At 36.3% G+C, this 19152-nt stretch overlaps 1 protein-coding gene across 1 annotated transcript; it reads left to right on the top strand.

The window, feature by feature from the left end:
* LOC137399838 (very long chain fatty acid elongase 4-like) lies at positions 1-15896 on the top strand. The gene is made up of 4 exons (XM_068086074.1): positions 1-147; positions 2433-2698; positions 4956-5097; positions 14538-15896. Exons 1-4 carry the CDS (start codon positions 16-18, stop codon positions 14769-14771), a joined length of 774 nt encoding a protein of 257 aa, XP_067942175.1. The 5' UTR covers positions 1-15; the 3' UTR covers positions 14772-15896.
* The last annotated feature ends 3256 nt before the right edge of the window (positions 15897-19152 follow it).

Raw genomic sequence — 19152 nt, 5'->3', positions numbered from 1 at the left:
CTTGTTCGAGTGGCAATGGATTTTTCAACGTTTTTGTTACAATTGTACAATCTTGACATATTTTATTTATTCAGTGTTTATCTATTTGTTGCACTGGTCGTTCCAAGTTTTTGGACAAGTCTCACGAAGCCATTAGATATGAAGTTGGTAAGTCGTAGCCCCAACTCATTTTATTTCTAAACTCTTCACCTTTTGCTAATGAAGACCACACAAACCCTCAGTATATTTCGCGTGTTGTTCAGTTCGTTGCAATCTTTATTTGAGGTATAAGAGTTCTATGAAAAGTGTGGCAGGAACCATTTACTCAGTTGTGTAATAAACTTTTAAACTAAAGTTGACAAATACTGAATTCTGAGAATACTGCTCGACCGAATAAGCTGCACAACAAAGTTTTGGTCTCACGTATTGTTGTTTAACTTTTTAGCATTTGGCTATTACTTACAATCATAGAATCATACGCTCAAACAACAAGCCAATCATTAGATGACTTTTGCTACTCCTAGATGATGTACAGCAGCAGACTTAGAATTCATCGATGTCGTTAGCGAATATAATGCTATGCTTAAAAAAATGCCTCAAACATTTCGTTTTTATTGACTTGATCTGATGTATATATGTAGTATTAATAAACTTTTGAACTAGTCGTTTGACCTGCCTAATGAAGCGTTTGCTTTTTGTAGATGTAGGCTAACACTATCGATGGTCACTTAGTTAACTGAATACAAATCATTTGCATTCTTTATCTTCTGCAGCTTTGCGCTGGTTACTTATACAGCTGGCACAAAAACGCTTGCTAACATGAACGGGTCTGGATTTATGTACTTTTTTGCTGACGCTAGAATTCGTTTCTCCTTGAAGTAGCACATTTATTTTGTCTGCGAAATAACTAATGAATCTGAATTCAGAGTTGCAAGTTATACTCTGCACTCAAAAGCAGTAGGCTTTTTGCATTCATATGATTAACAGAATTATAACACTCATAAATCTATGCTAAGAACTCAAGCACTCTATTGTACATTTTGTCAGTGTATATATCTAAACGGTAAGTCAGCAGGTTAGTAAGTAGTGTATTGTGCATGGTACGACTTATTGGATAAGGTCACAAACTTGAGGATCTGAAGTAACAATCTGTTCAGTTACCTGTTCAGTTGTGTCACTGTCTGTCACCTTTCTGGAACTCCAAATTCTAATTTTTGGTGTAAATAAATGCACAAAATGTTTAGTCTTTTGTTGTCATATAATATTTGTGTATACTTAGTTCTGAGTCGGTGTCAGCGCTGTGACAGAGCTAAGCTAATGGCACTGCAGTACTTGAAAGGGGAGTCCATCCTATGAAAAAGATTGTTAATTGATGATCGTCTCCTCTCAACCTTCACTCGTAGATCTGCGATGTATGTAGATATCGAATGCATGCTATATCTGTGAAACTGCGTTCACACCAGTCAATTTCAGGTCGATTTTCCCATTGACTGAGAATTGCGTTGTGTGAACAGAGCAAACGATTCTAAGACCAAATTTTTCCAGAAAGAAATTTTATCGATCAATGGCCAATTTTTGCCCGATTTTCAATTGGCGTAGCCAATAAAATCACTTTCACAGCGAGTCACACATGTGTGAACGCAGCTCAAAAAATCGTGTAACCAAAATCTAAATATAATTTTCAATTTAATTTTCCTTAAAAGCTGACAAGTAAATTTAATGGCAAGTCTTCATGAACCGTAATTGATTTGTTCCTGGGTGGTTACTCATTTACAGCATCAGCCTTTTTGCTACCTTTATCTCCCTATCTGTATCTTGGTTGAGATGATATTGAGCCATGGTTTTACTGTATAGTTTTATACCTACTAGTATGCTGCAAGTCTCACGCATCATCAATGATCATCCAGTGTAATAAGTATGTGTACTATTATTCTACAATGCAGCGAGGTAGTTGAGTAAGGCAGCCAGTAGTGTGCTTGAATGCAAATCTGATTATCCAAGGTCGATTCCCGTGGTCAGGTGATTGAAGACCTGCTATGCACCCCATACTGGGTTGAAGATTCCATAGCAGGTTGAAGATCCCATAGCGGTCTTCAATCACCTGATTTGCTGCTTTGTAGGCTGGAGTGCTAACCACAGCTGCTCCTGTAGGTATGTTGTAAGAAACACTTGGAAATATAGCATAGCGCACTTCTGATGTTATGTAACCCTAAATACCGCAAATTGTTTTAACCAAGTTTATTCAGAGGTCCATTGTTCCCAGAACGTTATGTTATGGATACGACACGTTCAGCTCCTTATTTTGCTCGAAATGTTGAACGTAGTGATCTTTTATTAAAACTACCACAATCGCTCTTTTTACCAAACTGGCACTACCTCAACTCCAGCTTAATGCTGACTTCGACTCAACGCTGACTGTATGACTGTTAGTACTTACTGAAGACTCTTTGCAGGTGCTTTGCTGTTACAATATACTATGTTCAGCAATGAACCTAGTCGCTGCTGTAGGAATGGCTGCGGGCATGCTTACTGCCCACAGTATATTATCCAACACAGTCACACCCGCCCTCATTCCGTACTTCAAACTCTACGCTAACCTTAAAATCCTTGAACTCTTGGATACAGTTTTCATGATTCTCAGACACAGGACTCGTCAGATATCCTTTCTACATGTCTTCCATCACAGCACAATGCTAATACTCATACATTACGGTCTCCAGTAAGTCGTTCACACCTTCAGGTTTTGTTCTCAACTTATTGTATTCGTAATATTTAAAAAAGTTTATCATTGAAGGTTGTCTTCTTTTGAGATTCTAAAACTGCCTCCACCAGCAAAGATATTAAAGATGCTGAGCAGCATCTTTAATATCTTTGCTGGTGGAGGCAGTTTTAGAATGTCTTTTCTTTTTGCGTACTTGTTCTCAACTCACTGCGTTTGTCGTAAACCCTAATAAATTTTTCGAGAATTTATATATATGAGGTATTTATCACAGTTTTAAGTTCTAGAATGTATCAAACAAAATACGGTGCGTTTTTATAAGGGTATTTACACCAGCATATGATGGCTTCGATGTACAAAGCAACTTTAGAATGGATTAGCTTTGTATCTCGATGTTTGTCCGTGTTGGTGTGTACATCTGTTGCAGTTGTATAAAAGCTATTAGTATATTCACTATTTGTGTATGACAAGACTTTGTAGCATCAGCTCTAAGTCTTTTGACACTGTAACAATTTACCCTACAGGATGAAAATATTTGATGGATTTAATAATTCACGATTCCGCGAACAGGCAATTCCACGAATTATTAAATTTCGCGAATAATGGTTTCTATTTTTTATACACAAGAGAGAATAACTACTGCCTCAAATTAAAAACTAGTCGCTAAGCAGAAGTAGTAAACATCGCCGAGTTCCAAATTATTTTAAATGGTCACCGGAGCTTTGAGTTAACCCCATTGCCAATGCATCACACTTCTTTACAGAATTATTCAAGGTGGTCAGAAGTTATTCGAAATTCTGCACAGCATCATCATCAAAAAAGATTTCCTGCAGTTCTTTACGTTGAGAAAACTCATAATTTACCACAAGTTGTTGGTTCACCAAAGGCCTCCAAATCGATGAGCATTCATGAAAACCTCTGGATGAAGCCAAAAATTTATAGCTTAGCATGAATTATGCTTAGCTTATGAATTAGCTTATGTATAAATATATTGCAATTAATTACAAACTTTAGGGTACAAATACAATATTTCAAATACAAATAAAATTTTACAAACTGAATGGAGTAAACAAAAATAGTTTGACCCATATGGCGGTTGTCTAGCAATAAAATTAAACTGATACTCTTGATAAGTAAATACTAGCATGCAATGGTGCTCTCTGACTAGTTACTTTGGTAATAGCAGCACTATATCGCTGTCACTGTCTTGGGTAGATGTTAAAGGTGATTATCTTACTACTACATGGCTGGTAAGGCGGTTATCAGAACTCTCCTCATGGCTTACTACTGCAACGTTTGGCCGGTTGGCCAAAAATTTGTGATCCTAAAGGCGTTCTTGTTCTTTTTTTAAAACAGATATAATATTCTCCTCGTCAGCAGCTGTGGTCACTTCTACCTCAATTTCAAGACCTCCCCGAATGATTGGTGATCTTCTTGGAATGACATCCACCACCCTTGCAGTCATTGTGCCTCTGTGTATGATGAAATAGCTGCTTACTCTACTTATTTCACAGGGTAGATCACCAACCAGTCTGCGTTTATTAGCTTCACGGCAAATGGGTCGTGCAGATTATTGGGCATCTCTCTTACACTAAAACGAATAACGAAGCGCTAGGGATGTAAAAAATAAATATTGTTTTACCAAAGTAAAATTCAATTATGTTAATAGAGAGTGATTGTGTTCATCCGCGAATAAATTAGTCCACGAATATGCATGAAAAAGGCGATTTGCGCGAAACGTAACTCCGCAAATATTTTCATCCTGTAGGGTATGTATTGTTCTCTTGAACACATTATTAGCCAAATTTACTAAAAAAGTAACCCAATCATTTGCGAACATGGCCAACGTTTTATTACCCATCCAATGGTTAGTATTTACAGAACGTTTGCTCATGGAAACATTCTAGAACAAGAAGAATGTAGTCTCTATACCTACTTCTAAATTATAATGGACTCATTTGTACATTCATATTTTATAACCACTCTTTACATATACTCATGTCCCAAAAAATGGGCATTTTTATCACAGTACTGATGTCCTATTGGTTGGTTCTCACATCAGTGAAATCTTAGTGGCTAGTCGAAATTTAAAAACATTGATGAGTAGCTTTATTTGTTTGCAGCCATGTATGATTATTACACTCTTATCCACTGTTAATAACCTTTATGTCAAGATAATTAGCAACAAAGTTAATGAATGATTATAGGTATATTTCATGGCGTTGTCTCCTTTATGCTATAATACTTATTTCTGTAGGTACACACCGTGGACTGCCCTGGCACCTGCCTTGATGCTCAACTCTATTGTACATATATTTATGCATCTGTACTATGCCTATACAGCTTATTTTTCAAGCTCTTCTAAACCCTCTTGGAAGAGAAGAATAACAGAACTGCAGGTAGGTGTCACCCATTATTTCACCCTTATGACAACTATTGGCAGGTAAGTGTCACCAAAAATTGTACCTACTCTTCTGAAAGCAAATCGAATGAAAGGACACGGCTCTTATTATAGTAAAGAAGATTGTAAAAAGAAACTTACTTTAGGCTTTTGGTAAACGGGTTGCAAACTTCTGTAACTTCACTCGAGGTGCTGTACCTAGGCTGACAAGTTACGAGTTAAGCTGAACTGTCTTTCTTGATTGCCTTCGGCTCTAGATGCAAATACAGCAACAATATCATAAAGGTATTTTGTTTGACCAATTTATCCATGATAAACCTACAATGTATCGTGGATGAAAAGCTGCTTGTGTGAAGGATTTTCCCTAATACCTACGTATTACTACACCATCAAGAACTCACGGGCTATAGTTTAAATGCTGTCAGATTAATATTAACCCTAATATTTAAATAGGCCTAGATAGCTACACTAAACTGTGATGAACAGTGTTAGCATAGCCACATAACCCTGAAAGGATGACTTTCGGGTTATTGATATTGCCCACAGCTACACTAAACTGTGATGAGCAGTACTAGTGTAACCCCATAACCCCGAAAGGATGACTTTCGTGTTATAATTGCCACTTCAATAACGTAGTCCTATGTAATTGAGACAATCAATTGACATAGGATAATCAACTTGACATAGTGATATGATGACTATGGAAAGTTGTACAAACTCAAACAATATCTGAGATAATCAGATATTGATAGACCAACGCTGTTTGGTGATAAGCCGTTACAGCCTAGAATAGCATAGCAAGCGACTAAAATCTCTTATCCACAATCTAGATTGATAGATATAACAACAAGCTTAATTTCGCAGGTTATAATTCCTTTTATTTACTGATTCAGACTAAAACATACCTTGAATATAGAATAAGGCTTAGAATATATTCAGATAAGAGCAGGAAAAAGACTGAGTAAAAATAAGGTAACACAGTATTTTGTACCTTCTCCAACATAAATGGTAGACCAATGAACTTAAAGTCTTTATTTACTTGGTCCAATCATTATCTTTTCATGTGTAGGCTATTTACTCTGTAGTTCCGGCGTCAGCAGAAATACCAAGCTGACCACCGTTCTCAGCAAACAACATAATTTCGTAATTCAAGTCTACCGGTTGTTTGTCATGAAGGTAAAATTCTCAGCCAAACAAAAAAATGGCCAACATATCGCAGATATTATATATATAAATCCATTACACTTGCCATGTTTTGGCTACTCGTGCTACGGCTTCAAGCGGGATGTTTAAGCCAATTACATAATCTGCGCAAGGCGATGATTCGTTCGTGATGCACACCAGCAGGTTAATATTCGAGCTATAAATCATTTCTTGCCACAATTGCTTCTGTGCATGTAAATGTTTTAACAATAATTTTAGAGACGCATTGCAACATTAGCGTTGACTCTGAGCATTTCCAATTTCTGTTGTTGCTACTTTCTAACCTGTCATTACACTGTATAATTGATGTTAATTGGAAAAAATTAATAGCCAATTGCTGCCAATTGGAAACTCACTCCATACTAATTGTTAGAAAATTCTGCAACTACTGGTAAATGGTTTGTGGTGGTTTCTGGCAAAATTAAGGCAGTAAATCATTGATACCAGCAAATGTACCTTAAAGTGTGAGATGGTCTCATAAGTTTTGATGGCGCTGTCGATATCAGATCTTCTGCATGATCGGCTACCCTAATAGATAGACATTGTCAATCAATGTTGACCATGTGTGATGAGGAAATATTATTGGCTAAACTAAAGGCTGGTTCACACTATATCACCGTATCTAGGTGTTGATGCCACAATCCTTTGGTGATCATCGATGATAACAAAGTTCGCACTATCACAAACCCAATGGCGTCTGCATCAGAAAATACTCTGTGAGGTAGTGTTCTAATTTCTCTTTTTCAATGTTCGCAAAGAAATCTTTGTTTTCGCATGCTGGATTTAAATGCTAGTCCTGCAGCGACTATCATAAACGTTTATGAATAAGTCACGCTATCCGCGATCGCGAATTATTATCGCCGAAATGGTTCACATGTGAAAGGCGATCGTCGATGCTCGGCGAAGTATCAGGAAAGTTTGACAGCTGCAAACCTTCCCGACGTGTCCGCATGCTCCGTCGGTGCCATCGATTCACATAATCGACGATGAACACCGACAGGAAAACGCTGACAGACGACGATTTAGTGTGAACCAACCTTTAACTGAAAAGATACACAGGTTTCTAGTTCCGACTTACATACCTACTTTTATATGTTGTGGTTTATATAAATATGGCAACATTTTATGGTTTTATACGGTTCTCTATAGGCTGAACTATGGTCGTAAACAATCTGTTTAAGTAACGAATCTTTTTTTATGTCGACAATTCCTAAGAGCATTGATAAGAAGAGATCTTATCTGCTCTGTTCCTATCCTATCTGCTATACGATATATTGTTTTATGTTTATTCTTGATACATTATTTCAAACCACCTATTTTTAATTTAACACAAAACTTTCAATATGTGTGAACATTGGCTAGTTGCTATACCTTTAGTTGTATTAACAATCTGGATAACTTGGTCTACAACTTGACTGTAAGATTTTTTATTGCTTCATTTCAAACAGAAAGGTTGTCCAAATTATGTCATACAAGAATTACAAAAAGGGCAACTGCTAATCAAATAAATGTTTCGACTAATAGCGTTTACAATACATTTCTATGCTATGCAAATTGTTATTTGTTAGAACATTGCTAAAGGAGCTAGCAATAATATTTTAATAAATATTTATAATATAGTATGTTATGCCTAAGCAGGAATTACCTTGGCAAATAATTCTGCAGACGTGGCTGTGTTTTCTCCACAAAAGTCTTACATCCAGTGGGTTGATGTTTACTGTAAATGCTTTTGGGTTGCTCCTGTCTTATTGGCTAATTCTGTAACCTTGAGTACACTTTTTCCATTTTTAAAAGTTACAAGATAAGTAACATACCATCACCACAATTTTTTTCTTAAGTAATGAGAATAGTAAGGGATACTTTAAAATTGCCCCACACAACTAACATTATCGGGCAGCATTCTACTGGTGTGTAGTTTTCCTATAATTGTCTGAAGTAAGCATTAGCAGGCAGGCGCAGGCTGGGCCTTTGAAGCAGTCTCTGAATACAATACGAGACATTCTCTGAATACAATACGAGGTAGTCTTCAAAATTTTATTCCCAACTTCTAAAGGTTGTTTGCTTTGCAGAGCTGCCAAGATATACCGTCATTTGCAGAGCTGCCAACATAAAACCTCTTTTTTCAAATTGTGCAGCCTCACATCATTTGATTCCAGTGACAAAATGAACTAACAATTAACTAGCTGTAGTTACTGCCGTAAGATTGTTCTCTTTACTATAATAAGAGCCGTGTCTGTCAGAAGCCACTGTTACAAGGTTTGAAAAGATTGTATCTTATGGTATTCAAACCCACAAAATTAGCTTTTCCACATGGTACCCTGCTACCAATTGTATGCCTTTCACGATGTTGGGATTATTGTGCATATACTGTAAAACCTCTAATTGAACGCCATGGCGCTCTATCTTTCAATCTTTCCTCTATAGTGGCGGTCAATTGGAAGCGGCGTTCAAATAGAGGCTGGCGGTCTATTTTTCAAACGGCTTGTCAGAATTTTCGGAAGATAAATTTAGCCTTATTACGGGCGAAGCGAATGCCGTTTATAATTTGCCCTCTTTTTCCGGTGGACCGATATTAAACATTTTGAATGCAATAAATCTGCTAACTTACCTTTAAATTGTCAAGCATTTCTTTAATAAATGTTCATCGAGAAACCGAGAAATATCTTTATCAGTTGATATCTATTGCTTGCAGTTGACCTGCGATGATATTATAGTTTGTGTCCTTTTTTGCAATTTGTTGACATTTTCAATTTTTATTTGATTCTAAATTTAAAGACATGTTTTTATCTTATATCTATATTTAACAGTGTTGAATAAAAGCTCATTGCACTCATTTGCTACAGTTTGCAGCCAAAACTAGCTGTTTATGTTCAATAGAAGTGGAGCTATGAGCATCGACTCGTAAGCCGTGTTAAGATAGCCGCAAGAATGCTATTGAATAACATGCAATAAATCTGCATATTTATAAGTTATACAACAATATTCTATCAAAGGATACAAATATATATTCATGAACAAGTGACATAAACGAGCCATACTTATGCTACATGCAGAAACAAAAATTAACGTTTTTAAAACAGTATTTCCAGCGTTTGTTCGGATAGCTGCATTCTGATTGTTGCTTTCCAGGGAACGAACATATTCTAGTTGTCCAAAACCTTCCCCAATATCTTCTGGTGACAACTCTTCTGAACTGCTGAACTAGTCGATATTAGCATCCAAACAATTTTTAGCCAAGCAAAACTTTCACGCGCTGCATTTAGCACTAGTACAGGGGTCGGCAACCTGCGGCTCCGGAGCCGCATGCGCTCTTTCATCCCCTCGCTGTGGCTTCCTCTGACTGGAATTTTCTCCTTTTATTACCATATGCCAAGTAATTCATAAAAATATAGAAATTTTATCACTAGATTTTGTAATATAATTTTAAAAATGGTAAGTATGGTAATAAATCAAACATTGTCGCTTGCTAAGCGTCGTTATTTACATTACAGTCATACTTCAACTTACGAGCTTAATGCGTTCCGAGACTGAGCTCGTATGTCAATTTACTCGCATGTTGGTGCAATTCATTTATATATAGAACAATTAAATATATATTGATTGGTTTCCATACTCTAAAAAAAGCAAATAAAACACTCAAAACAAGATATTGTAACAGAAAGAACATGTTGGTTATTGTCCTTACGTACTACATGCTTTCAAAAAGCAACAAATAATAAATAATGCAAGGAAATGTGATTAATTAAAATGTAAAATTAAATACATACAATAGCAGTTAACACTCGCATTTGCCAGGGAAGGAGATATAAGTTATCCTTCGTTACAGCAGTTGTCCTTGAGAAATTTGGATTTTATCAAAGTGTTAAAAGACAAACTTAGAAGCAAACCTAAAAGCAAACTTTCATTTTCAACTAAACGTAATTAAAATTTCTTCGGTGTTCATAGTTTGAAATTTCTCGCTGGTTAGCGAGAAATTTTTCCTTTTTTTCGCTTTTACGACTAGCCGGCCGTTTTAAGATAAACCTATCTAAGGCCGTTTGCCTTTGTCGCCCTTGCAACATGTTGCGATTAGGACGAGCACAGGTGTCGTCACAAATGGTTAACGCACGACCACTAGCCAACTTGTCCGAATGTCTATTAAACAGTTTGGATAGATAGCGCCGGCCTTTTCACATAGCATCGTTTCAGTTACGCTGTCACCGGCCAATTGTTTGTCCAATGCCATCAGCGGTCGTGAAGATCGCTGCACCGTTTAGAAACTATGGTTAGTTCTTTTGCGAACTAAATGCTCTGAATATAATCATTCTGTTTGATAATTATGAATATATTTCTGTCATATTGCCGAGCTAGCTGAATCACGCATACATATTTCGCATATTTTTCAATATTTTTCCGTTTAATATCGACTGTTATCATTTGCTTTCTCTTTGTATTATCTTTCATTTTACTGGCAAACTTTCGGTCTACGCACAGTACTTTTACTTCACATAATTCTGCACAGAAAATCGTGCACAAAAAAAAACACGGTACAACAGTATAACCTGAGCAGTTGAAAAATACAGAGTGATGCTGTTCTCATAAAACACCTCCGGCATACTTGGCAACTGACTCAAGTGCTCGTATCTCAAACATGGCTCGTATGTTAGTGCTAAAACTTGCTTGAAAACTGGCTCGTATCTCAAGTTTCTCGTACGTTGGAGCACTCGTAAGTTGAAGTATTACTGTATGTTGTATCATTAATACCTTATCACATGATCATCATGTGACTGTAACATGAAAGTACCGAAAAACATACTGGCGGGTTCGCCGCGAAAGGTCAGATCACTACGAGATACCTCCTGATATTATGTCAACGAACTGGGTTAATTAAACCATTAAAAATCTAGTAAGGCTGGCCAGCCACTTAGGTCTGCAATATTGTCAACAACACTACTGACAAACAACAACAACACTAATACAGATACCCTAGGAAACTTATGTATTCGCGACATCTAACTTTCGTGTTTTCGCGGCAACAGCCTTTCGCGAAAATTTCATGAGCGAAACTAAACTATCACAACGAACGAGCAAAAACGCGAAAATAAATGGCTTTCTTCATTGATATTCACAATAAAATCGTCATATTAGAAATGCAGGCAATTTTCGTATGTGATTGGCTCATTGGGCAAGTTTTGCTAAACTCATTATAGCTAATACACCGACTGAGCAGCTTGGCAAAACAAATTAAGATAATAAGTTTTTTTGGAAAAGCCTAAACAAATGAAGAAGATGATGATATTAGTTTTGCCATTGAATTTGTAACTGATGAGGATGACAGTCTGGTAGGGAAAGTCATAAAATTGAATAATAGTTATTGTAGTGAAGAATTTTATTACCAACCAAAAGCAATAACAACCCGGGGCCATGGCCACCGCGTGCTATAAATACTTGAATTCTAATATTGGTACAACATCAGTCACTGCGGCAGTGACCTTGACGTCATTGATAGTCCAGGAGACAAACTGCAGCAAGCGATCAAATTGCATTATTGATCTCGCCTACACATTTCTACTTGCGGTTCACAAATACAAACTACCGTACTTTTCGGACAATTAGCAGCTACTTTTTTCTGATGATTTGAGCCATGCGGCTTATAGGTAGGCCTACAAGGGTGCGGCTAACCACTGTGGCTTATTTTGTGGCTTTTTCTTTCACCGCTAGGGTGCACTAACGGGAATCTCCAATTAGTGCACTTCTAGCTGTGAAAGAAAATACGAAACAATGCCTCACGGTACTGTCCCGTTAGGCACTAAGTTAAAAAGCGTCGGATAATGCGAAACTGTGCCGTTCTGCACTGTTCCGTTTTAAATGGCTTAGTTGCTGCCACGCTAAAAAGCAGTCCTTAGTTCTGTGGCCTATAGTAAGGGGCAGCTTATGAATTGTTTTATTATCGTTTTTGGAAAATAAAGCACATGCAGCTTATATAGAGGTGCGGTTCCAAACAGTACGGTATTTCCAAATTGAAAAAATATTTCGTACCAGTGAACTGGACCTGAGGAATCTAATGTTTGTTCCACTGCATTTATTTTCACATCACTATATTTTCGCACTCATCAGAGCTGCGAAATTAAGTTGCAGCGAAATTTTACTCTGTATGCTACTCACGAAACTAAATACTAGCGAAATATAAGTGTCTTAGGGTAGTACACTTCATAACAATTTTTGCGCCAATAAAACCACCGAAATTATTTTATTGTTCTTTGCAAAAGTGTAATTTTGTTTTCTCAGCAATTAAATCACTATACATGCCATAACTTTACGTTTTATGATGTAAAAATTGTATAAAAATATTAAAAGCTAAACAAAAAAGTTACATGTGGTATTTATTTGTTTTTTAGTTTAAAATGTAAAAGGGGGTTTGTGGCTCCCACTGCGTTCTTTCCTGTGGAAAACGGTCTAAATGGCTCTTTGAGTGGAAAAGGTTGCCGACCTCTGACCCCTGTTCTAGTGCAACACGCATAAGTTTGCTTCCTCACGTAACCTTTGGTCCAAAATGTGCGGACCAGGTTTTATTTGTATGCCCTTCGAAGTATTAGGACTGCGTTAAAAAACTACTATTAGCCCGAGGCAGGTAGTAGTTATTTCTATTGCGTTGCTTTCAAAGTGCCCATCTACCATCGTAAATTTAAGCCATTTTTATGTAGGCTAATTCGAAGTAGAAAGACTGCAATAAACAGAGAGCTACTACTAGCCTGAGACCGTTATTGGTTAGTTCTATGGTGTTGCTTTCAAAGTTTTAACGAAAAAACAAAAAGCTTTAGAATTAGACAACGAGAGAATTAAATTTTATTTTATTAATACGATATTGTGGACACCTTCCTACTGATCAGTTGATATTATGAGCTCGTAAAGATCAAATAATGTCAAAGCGGTGTTCAAATGAAGGTGGCGTTCAATTGGAGAGTGGCGGTCTATTTTTCAACCTTTCTCTCAGGGTGGTGTTCAAATAGGGGTATCGTTCAAATAGAGGTGGTATCCAAATAGAGGTTTTACGGTACTTATTCGTTGCATTTTGTTAGCACAGATTAAGATCTCTTACAGCACAGAGAACTGCAAAGGTACTCGTCTCTAATAAACTTACATAAAAATAGTAGAATGAGCACTAGGCATTGCGTGAAGCTACGGAACAACTGTCAAATTTTTCAGATATGTGTTACCTCTAACACTATGTTTCCATGACTCGCTTAATCCGCATGTTTCACATAATTCGAATGATCTGCAAGTTGAGTTACTTAGCAGTCGAGTGTTTCAATGAACACCTGGCAATGCGATTTAATACCAGTGCTTGACCCCATAGGTCAAGTATTAGCCTAATTAATGACTCTATAAATAGCTAAGCGGTCTTGTCAGGCTTAGCTTAGCAGCGATCGTTCGGAACGTTGGCGCATTGAGACTGCTGAAATCGAAATAAAAACGACTAAGCGTGAAAATGTTTTTAATGTAATAGCCATCGATATTCTAATGCGCATTATTCGCAAGTACCGTTTCCATGATTCGCAAGCACGATGGATTCGATAAAGTTTTGCGAATCGTAAAACTCGCTTAGCTTGCGGATTTATGCCCGTTTCCATGACGCGGATAACTTGCGGATTGGCTCAATTTGTGAATTATGCGCACCATAGAAATACAGTGTAACAAAGCTATGTGATAAAGCTGCTTTTCTGCTGGTATCTGGGAAAGTCACGACCAAATATTTCTTAAATTATACAGTAAAACTTTGACATCTGACATAAATTGAGCAAATATCTCGTATGTACTGTAGCAATTACTTCTTATAACGTAATATATTATTTGTTGTTCCATCATTTTTATTCAACTAGCTAGCGCCACATGCACTGAGTTTGACCTTGGACACTGCTGAGTTGACTATTGCTGTGTGCCCGAGCTTTTACAAAATAATTCTGTTGCAAAACATATATAATACTGTATTTCTCTCATATTCCTTTTCATGTTACCAATAGAGCTGATGATTCTCTCGTAAAACCACTTAAATTTATATACACTTACATATATGTGCTATTATGGTGTACATACACTTACATGCACATTACACTTACATGTATGTTATATTATGTTTACATACATGTATGTACTATCATGTGTACATATCCTTACATGTATATACACTTACATATGCATTATATTACTTGTACATACACTTACATGTGCATACTATTGCATGTTGTTTCTTTGTAGATTGCGCAGTTCCTCATAGACCTCATCTATTGCATTGTGGGTATTTCACAAGGCAAGTTGTGCATCTGGAGTTTCTTCTATGGTCTATCTATGCTCATCTTGTTTACTAACTTCTACCTTCGAGCGTATATCTTACGCCCAACTACCTCACCTAATGGTTCTAAGGCTCGCATGTCATCTGTCAATCATGATAGTGCTGCAGGAAGTACTGATGAGTCAAAAAAGAATGAATAACATAAGGTCACCTTTGCACTGATTACCAAGAATTGTCTACTCATGCTCATCTTTGTTACCTCTGCTATTATAAAGCCACCGACCTGTGTCTAGTGATAACTACAAGCAGGTGTTTGAATGTAATTTTACACCTGCAACAGTCATAGTTTCATATTAGCTTATTAAAATAGAGAGTATATTTTGGTTTTATTTCATTATCATTGTTATGGTTAGAGACTATAGCAGAATCTTTACATATGGTACTATTTAATGGAGTACTCCTGCTTATGGAAGACAGTTTTCAGAATTTTCTGATTTTTACCAATTTTTCTCTGAAAAATTAGTAAAAACCTATTAATCCATGTCGTCATTCAAAATCATTCAAATTTCCCGTAAATAAACATAAAATAGTCTGTTTTGATTACTAAACCTGCTGAAATAGCGCTTCAAGAAATAAGTCATAAGAAAGGGTAATGAAATATGCGGTGGGGCGGGGAGAAGAGTGAGGATGTTTAAGAGGCGCTGACACTTTTTCAGCATGTATCCTTAAAATCAAATTTGAATTATAATAATAAATCTAATTTTTATTATTAGGCTTTTCCATACACTTATTTTGGGTAGGACAGCGGATCTTTGAGTTCAACTACTGAAAGTATCTAAAAACTCCTAACTAGAATTTTTTTTCCATGTTAACCAAGATTTCTAGTAAAAGACATCTTTCCCTCAAAATATTTTTAATATCAAACTTTTCAAGGAGAGAAGCTATTACATATGGAGGTTTCATTTTACTAGTAATTAAGATCTGTGAGCAAGATTGTGCTATATCTGCTGCCTTATTATTCAGTCATGTTGTAATGTCTTTGGTGTTGAGATATTCTTCAGTTTTTTATACGTTATTTGCTTAGCTAAATATGTATCATATGTCTTATATTTCTATTCCTTTACATTTTATGATCTGATTAAACTGACATGTGTATGATTTTTTTACACAAACACTAATCTTTGTGACCTCGTTAGCTAACACATTTTTGTTACCAACGAGTTATTTCTATTATGTCCCCATGTTATCAATATGTGTCATTCAAGACATATATATGTCACTCAATGTCTGCTTTTGATCCACCGTGCTTTAATACACATCATTATATCAAGACAAAAAACAATCAATGCATCTCCATTTGTTACTGTAGCAAGTGATGGGGTTATGTATGGTTAGTTATCAGTCAGTGATGAGGCCTTTAGCGTATGCAGGGAAACTGCAATGCAATCACATTGTGATGGCATTTATCACAAGATGTCTTCTGCGGCTCGCGAATGAGCTTAGGCCTTATGCGCATAAGCCTTAGGCCTATGATGTCATTCCTCAGATATGAATGTATCACAGTGCAAGTAGTTTGTGGTTTATGCCACTCGCAGTGCGCGATGAATTAAATGATTTCATAGGTCAAGTTTTTTTAAACAAAAAGTGACTAAAATATCAGTGTTGCTCTGTAATCTGTTTAATCTGTTAGTTACAGTATCTACACAAAATCACCATTTTAAAACTTACTTTAGGTACATCGCCGTTTTGGTAATATGACTTGGAAAATAAAATCAACTTTGGATTTTTGCTATCAATGAATTAATCAGTAACTAGTTGGTTTGTTATGCTTCATTACAATGCATAACGCTCAGAGATGTTAACTGTAACACTTAATAGTTTAATAACAATGAGAATGGAGATGTAACAAGCCGATACATACACTAAAAGCTCTTTTTGCACTTTCATTTATCACAAAAACTGTTATTAAACTATTTAATGGTCCATAGCACTATTGACTAGCAAGGCTGTGCGGCTAGTACTTGTCAGGGTTGGTCATGCATAAAAATGCTTCCTTTGTGATGCTCCATACACAATCACCATTTTTTCAACAATTTCGTCTTTGTTGCCCAAATAAACTATGAGTTCAAGGCTTCTATCAATTTTCTACTCTGCAAATTACGTACTCATTGCCAAATGAAGCCAGACTGATGTCCCAGTGTTACACGGACTGCTCAGAGAGCCACCAAAAAACCACATCATGAGCGGGCAACAAATGGATCCAAACAAACATCAACTTAAAACTTGAACAAACCAATGTGAAGCGCTAGCCTGCAAACCTACCAATCTATTAAAGGGTTTACTATAACACTACCAAAGACAATGTAACATAGCACTCATGATAGCTTTTCTCAAGAAGAATGTAGTATGACAAAAGAATCAAGATGACTTTCTGCTAAAAAATCTTTGTTCTGGCCTCATATTAGGGGTCACACTTAAGGCCAAAGTTTAGGAGCGTTTGTGCTGGGCGAAGCAGGTCGCGTCATGATGGTATTTACTAGGTAGACCAAGCATGCATGTTGATGTCTTTTACGTCATACAGTAAACGCTCCTATAACGTAAATTTCAGATAACATGAAAACTTTCTGTGACGTTTTTGCTTCCTACAACTTAAAAAGTTCCATATGAGATAAAGTGTCAAATAGGGCGAGTTTCCAAATTCAACATAAATGTTAGTTTATCTTGCTGCACTTGCGGAAGAAAGAACCTCATGCGTAAAGCGTTATATATAACTTATATATAACATTCGTGACATTCTAGTTCATCGTAATAGATGGTTAAATGTGTGACAAAAAAGAATAGGATGGCTGTGAAATCGTTTATAAATACAAAGACAATCAATTGGTGCAGGTGTACAGGGTCGGTCTACCAATCTGAATGTCACGAGTTGAACTATTGTTGGAAATTACATGTATCTTTTATCCTAACCTTGACCTCTGAATGCAGATAGATGATGAACAGGTATAACTGCTTTTTATAGTGAAAATATTTTGTTGTTTTGCCTTATTGTAGACATACAAAACATTTGTTATTAGTTTTACTTTACAGAATAGATTTTGCTGTTTAGAAAAATAAGCAAATCGTTGTAAATGAATGTTGAAAATGTGCAGCCTCCTGCAACTTATTGTAAAATTACTGCAATCATGGTCTATAAAACCTGTCAGATTGATGATAAACGGGAGAAAAGTTGTCGATGCAAGCCAATAATGCTGCAGTTACGGTACAGCCCACAAATTAAAAGAGTTAAGTCAAGTGTTTTTTTTTTGTATGCCCAAACGGGTGAGTTTGGAAAGATCTTAGAACAGATTAGGCAATTTACATGCATTTTTCTGTTCTTATAACGTAAATTCCCTATAACGTAAACGTTCCTGGAATGAATTATTTACGTTGTAGGAGTGTCCACTGTTCTTGAATTGTATTCACAATTTTGAATTGCACCTGTAAAGGCTGTATATCAGCCAACTGAGTTACTTAAAAAGGTTACCCTTGATAACCTACAATATTTTATTAACCCCAAAGAAAATGATCATTGCACACGGATAAACTATCATTATACATTAATAAATTATTGTGTGTCTGTCTGTTAGTCTGCTCTATGTGTTTCCATATTCTTTACCCAATTTCATTTAAACTTCACACGCAAATGGGCCGTGCCTTCCACCAGGTCACCAAAATATTTGGTTTTAAAACTTAGCCTGGTTCTCGAGAACCAGCCTATTAAACACCCACCTGGAGTTTAGCTGAAATCTACACACGCACTGCAGGCTATGAGATTAAAAATGAAAAGAAGTTTGAGTACCGCCGGGCTTACGGCTAGCAATATATACTAGCTCAGCCAAAAAATCTACTTAAATCTGACAATATACAGTAAATTGTGTATAGATTACACAGTATTACTAGGTTTAGGCTCTAATAATTAATGAGAAGTATGTTTTACTTTCATTCACATTTTTTGTGAGACCCTAATTCTTATTAGACATGGGATTTATTCATGTAATTTCACTTACAGTATTTGCTATCATCTTATACTTTCTGTTAGTGTTTACAAGAATATTCATTCCTTACACATGTGATATCCAGACGTTAGCGTGTTCAATTATGCTGAATCATCTATCACCCTTAAAGATGTGGTTGCGTCAAATTTGAGTTGATCTTAAAAGAAAGCATTTTTTTCTCTATCAGTTGATAGGTTGTTCGTTGTGTTACGCGATCTCATTGCCAAGATATTTGAAGATTAAAATCGAAAAAATCTGATTGCGGTAAAAACGCTCGGGCCACAAAAACGTGCTCAGATTTGCCCAAAATGATGTCACGCGTTATACAACCTGTCTCTATCTCTCGTATTCACATCGGCTATTTGCGATAAAAGTCTAGTCCTACGCGGCTCTATTGGCATATATCTTATTTTGTATTTGCTCATGTTGGCTGGAATAAAATTTTAAATCCAGCTACAGATGCATTATTATGAATGTTTCAAAGGCCTCAAATAACGAAAATTGAAAATTTGTTCTACTCACTTTCTCCAAATGTTGTGTAAACATT

The sequence above is a fragment of the Watersipora subatra genome, chromosome 7, assembly GCF_963576615.1.
Source record: "Watersipora subatra chromosome 7, tzWatSuba1.1, whole genome shotgun sequence".
Classification (NCBI taxonomy): domain Eukaryota; kingdom Metazoa; phylum Bryozoa; class Gymnolaemata; order Cheilostomatida; family Watersiporidae; genus Watersipora; species Watersipora subatra.
The sequence above is the reverse complement of the archived record's forward strand: the minus strand, read 5'-3'. Positions and strand labels throughout refer to the sequence as shown.

Bases quoted from the DNA above. Each gene is read 5' to 3' on its own strand.
- LOC137399838 (XM_068086074.1), top strand. From the start codon at position 16: ATGGATTTTTCAACGTTTTTGTTACAATTGTACAATCTTGACATATTT. The intron at 148-2,432 runs GTAAGTCGTAGC...GACTCTTTGCAG, and splicing joins AGCCATTAGATATGAAGTTG to GTGCTTTGCTGTTACAATAT. The intron at 5,098-14,537 runs GTAGGTGTCACC...GTTTCTTTGTAG, and splicing joins GAAGAATAACAGAACTGCAG to ATTGCGCAGTTCCTCATAGA.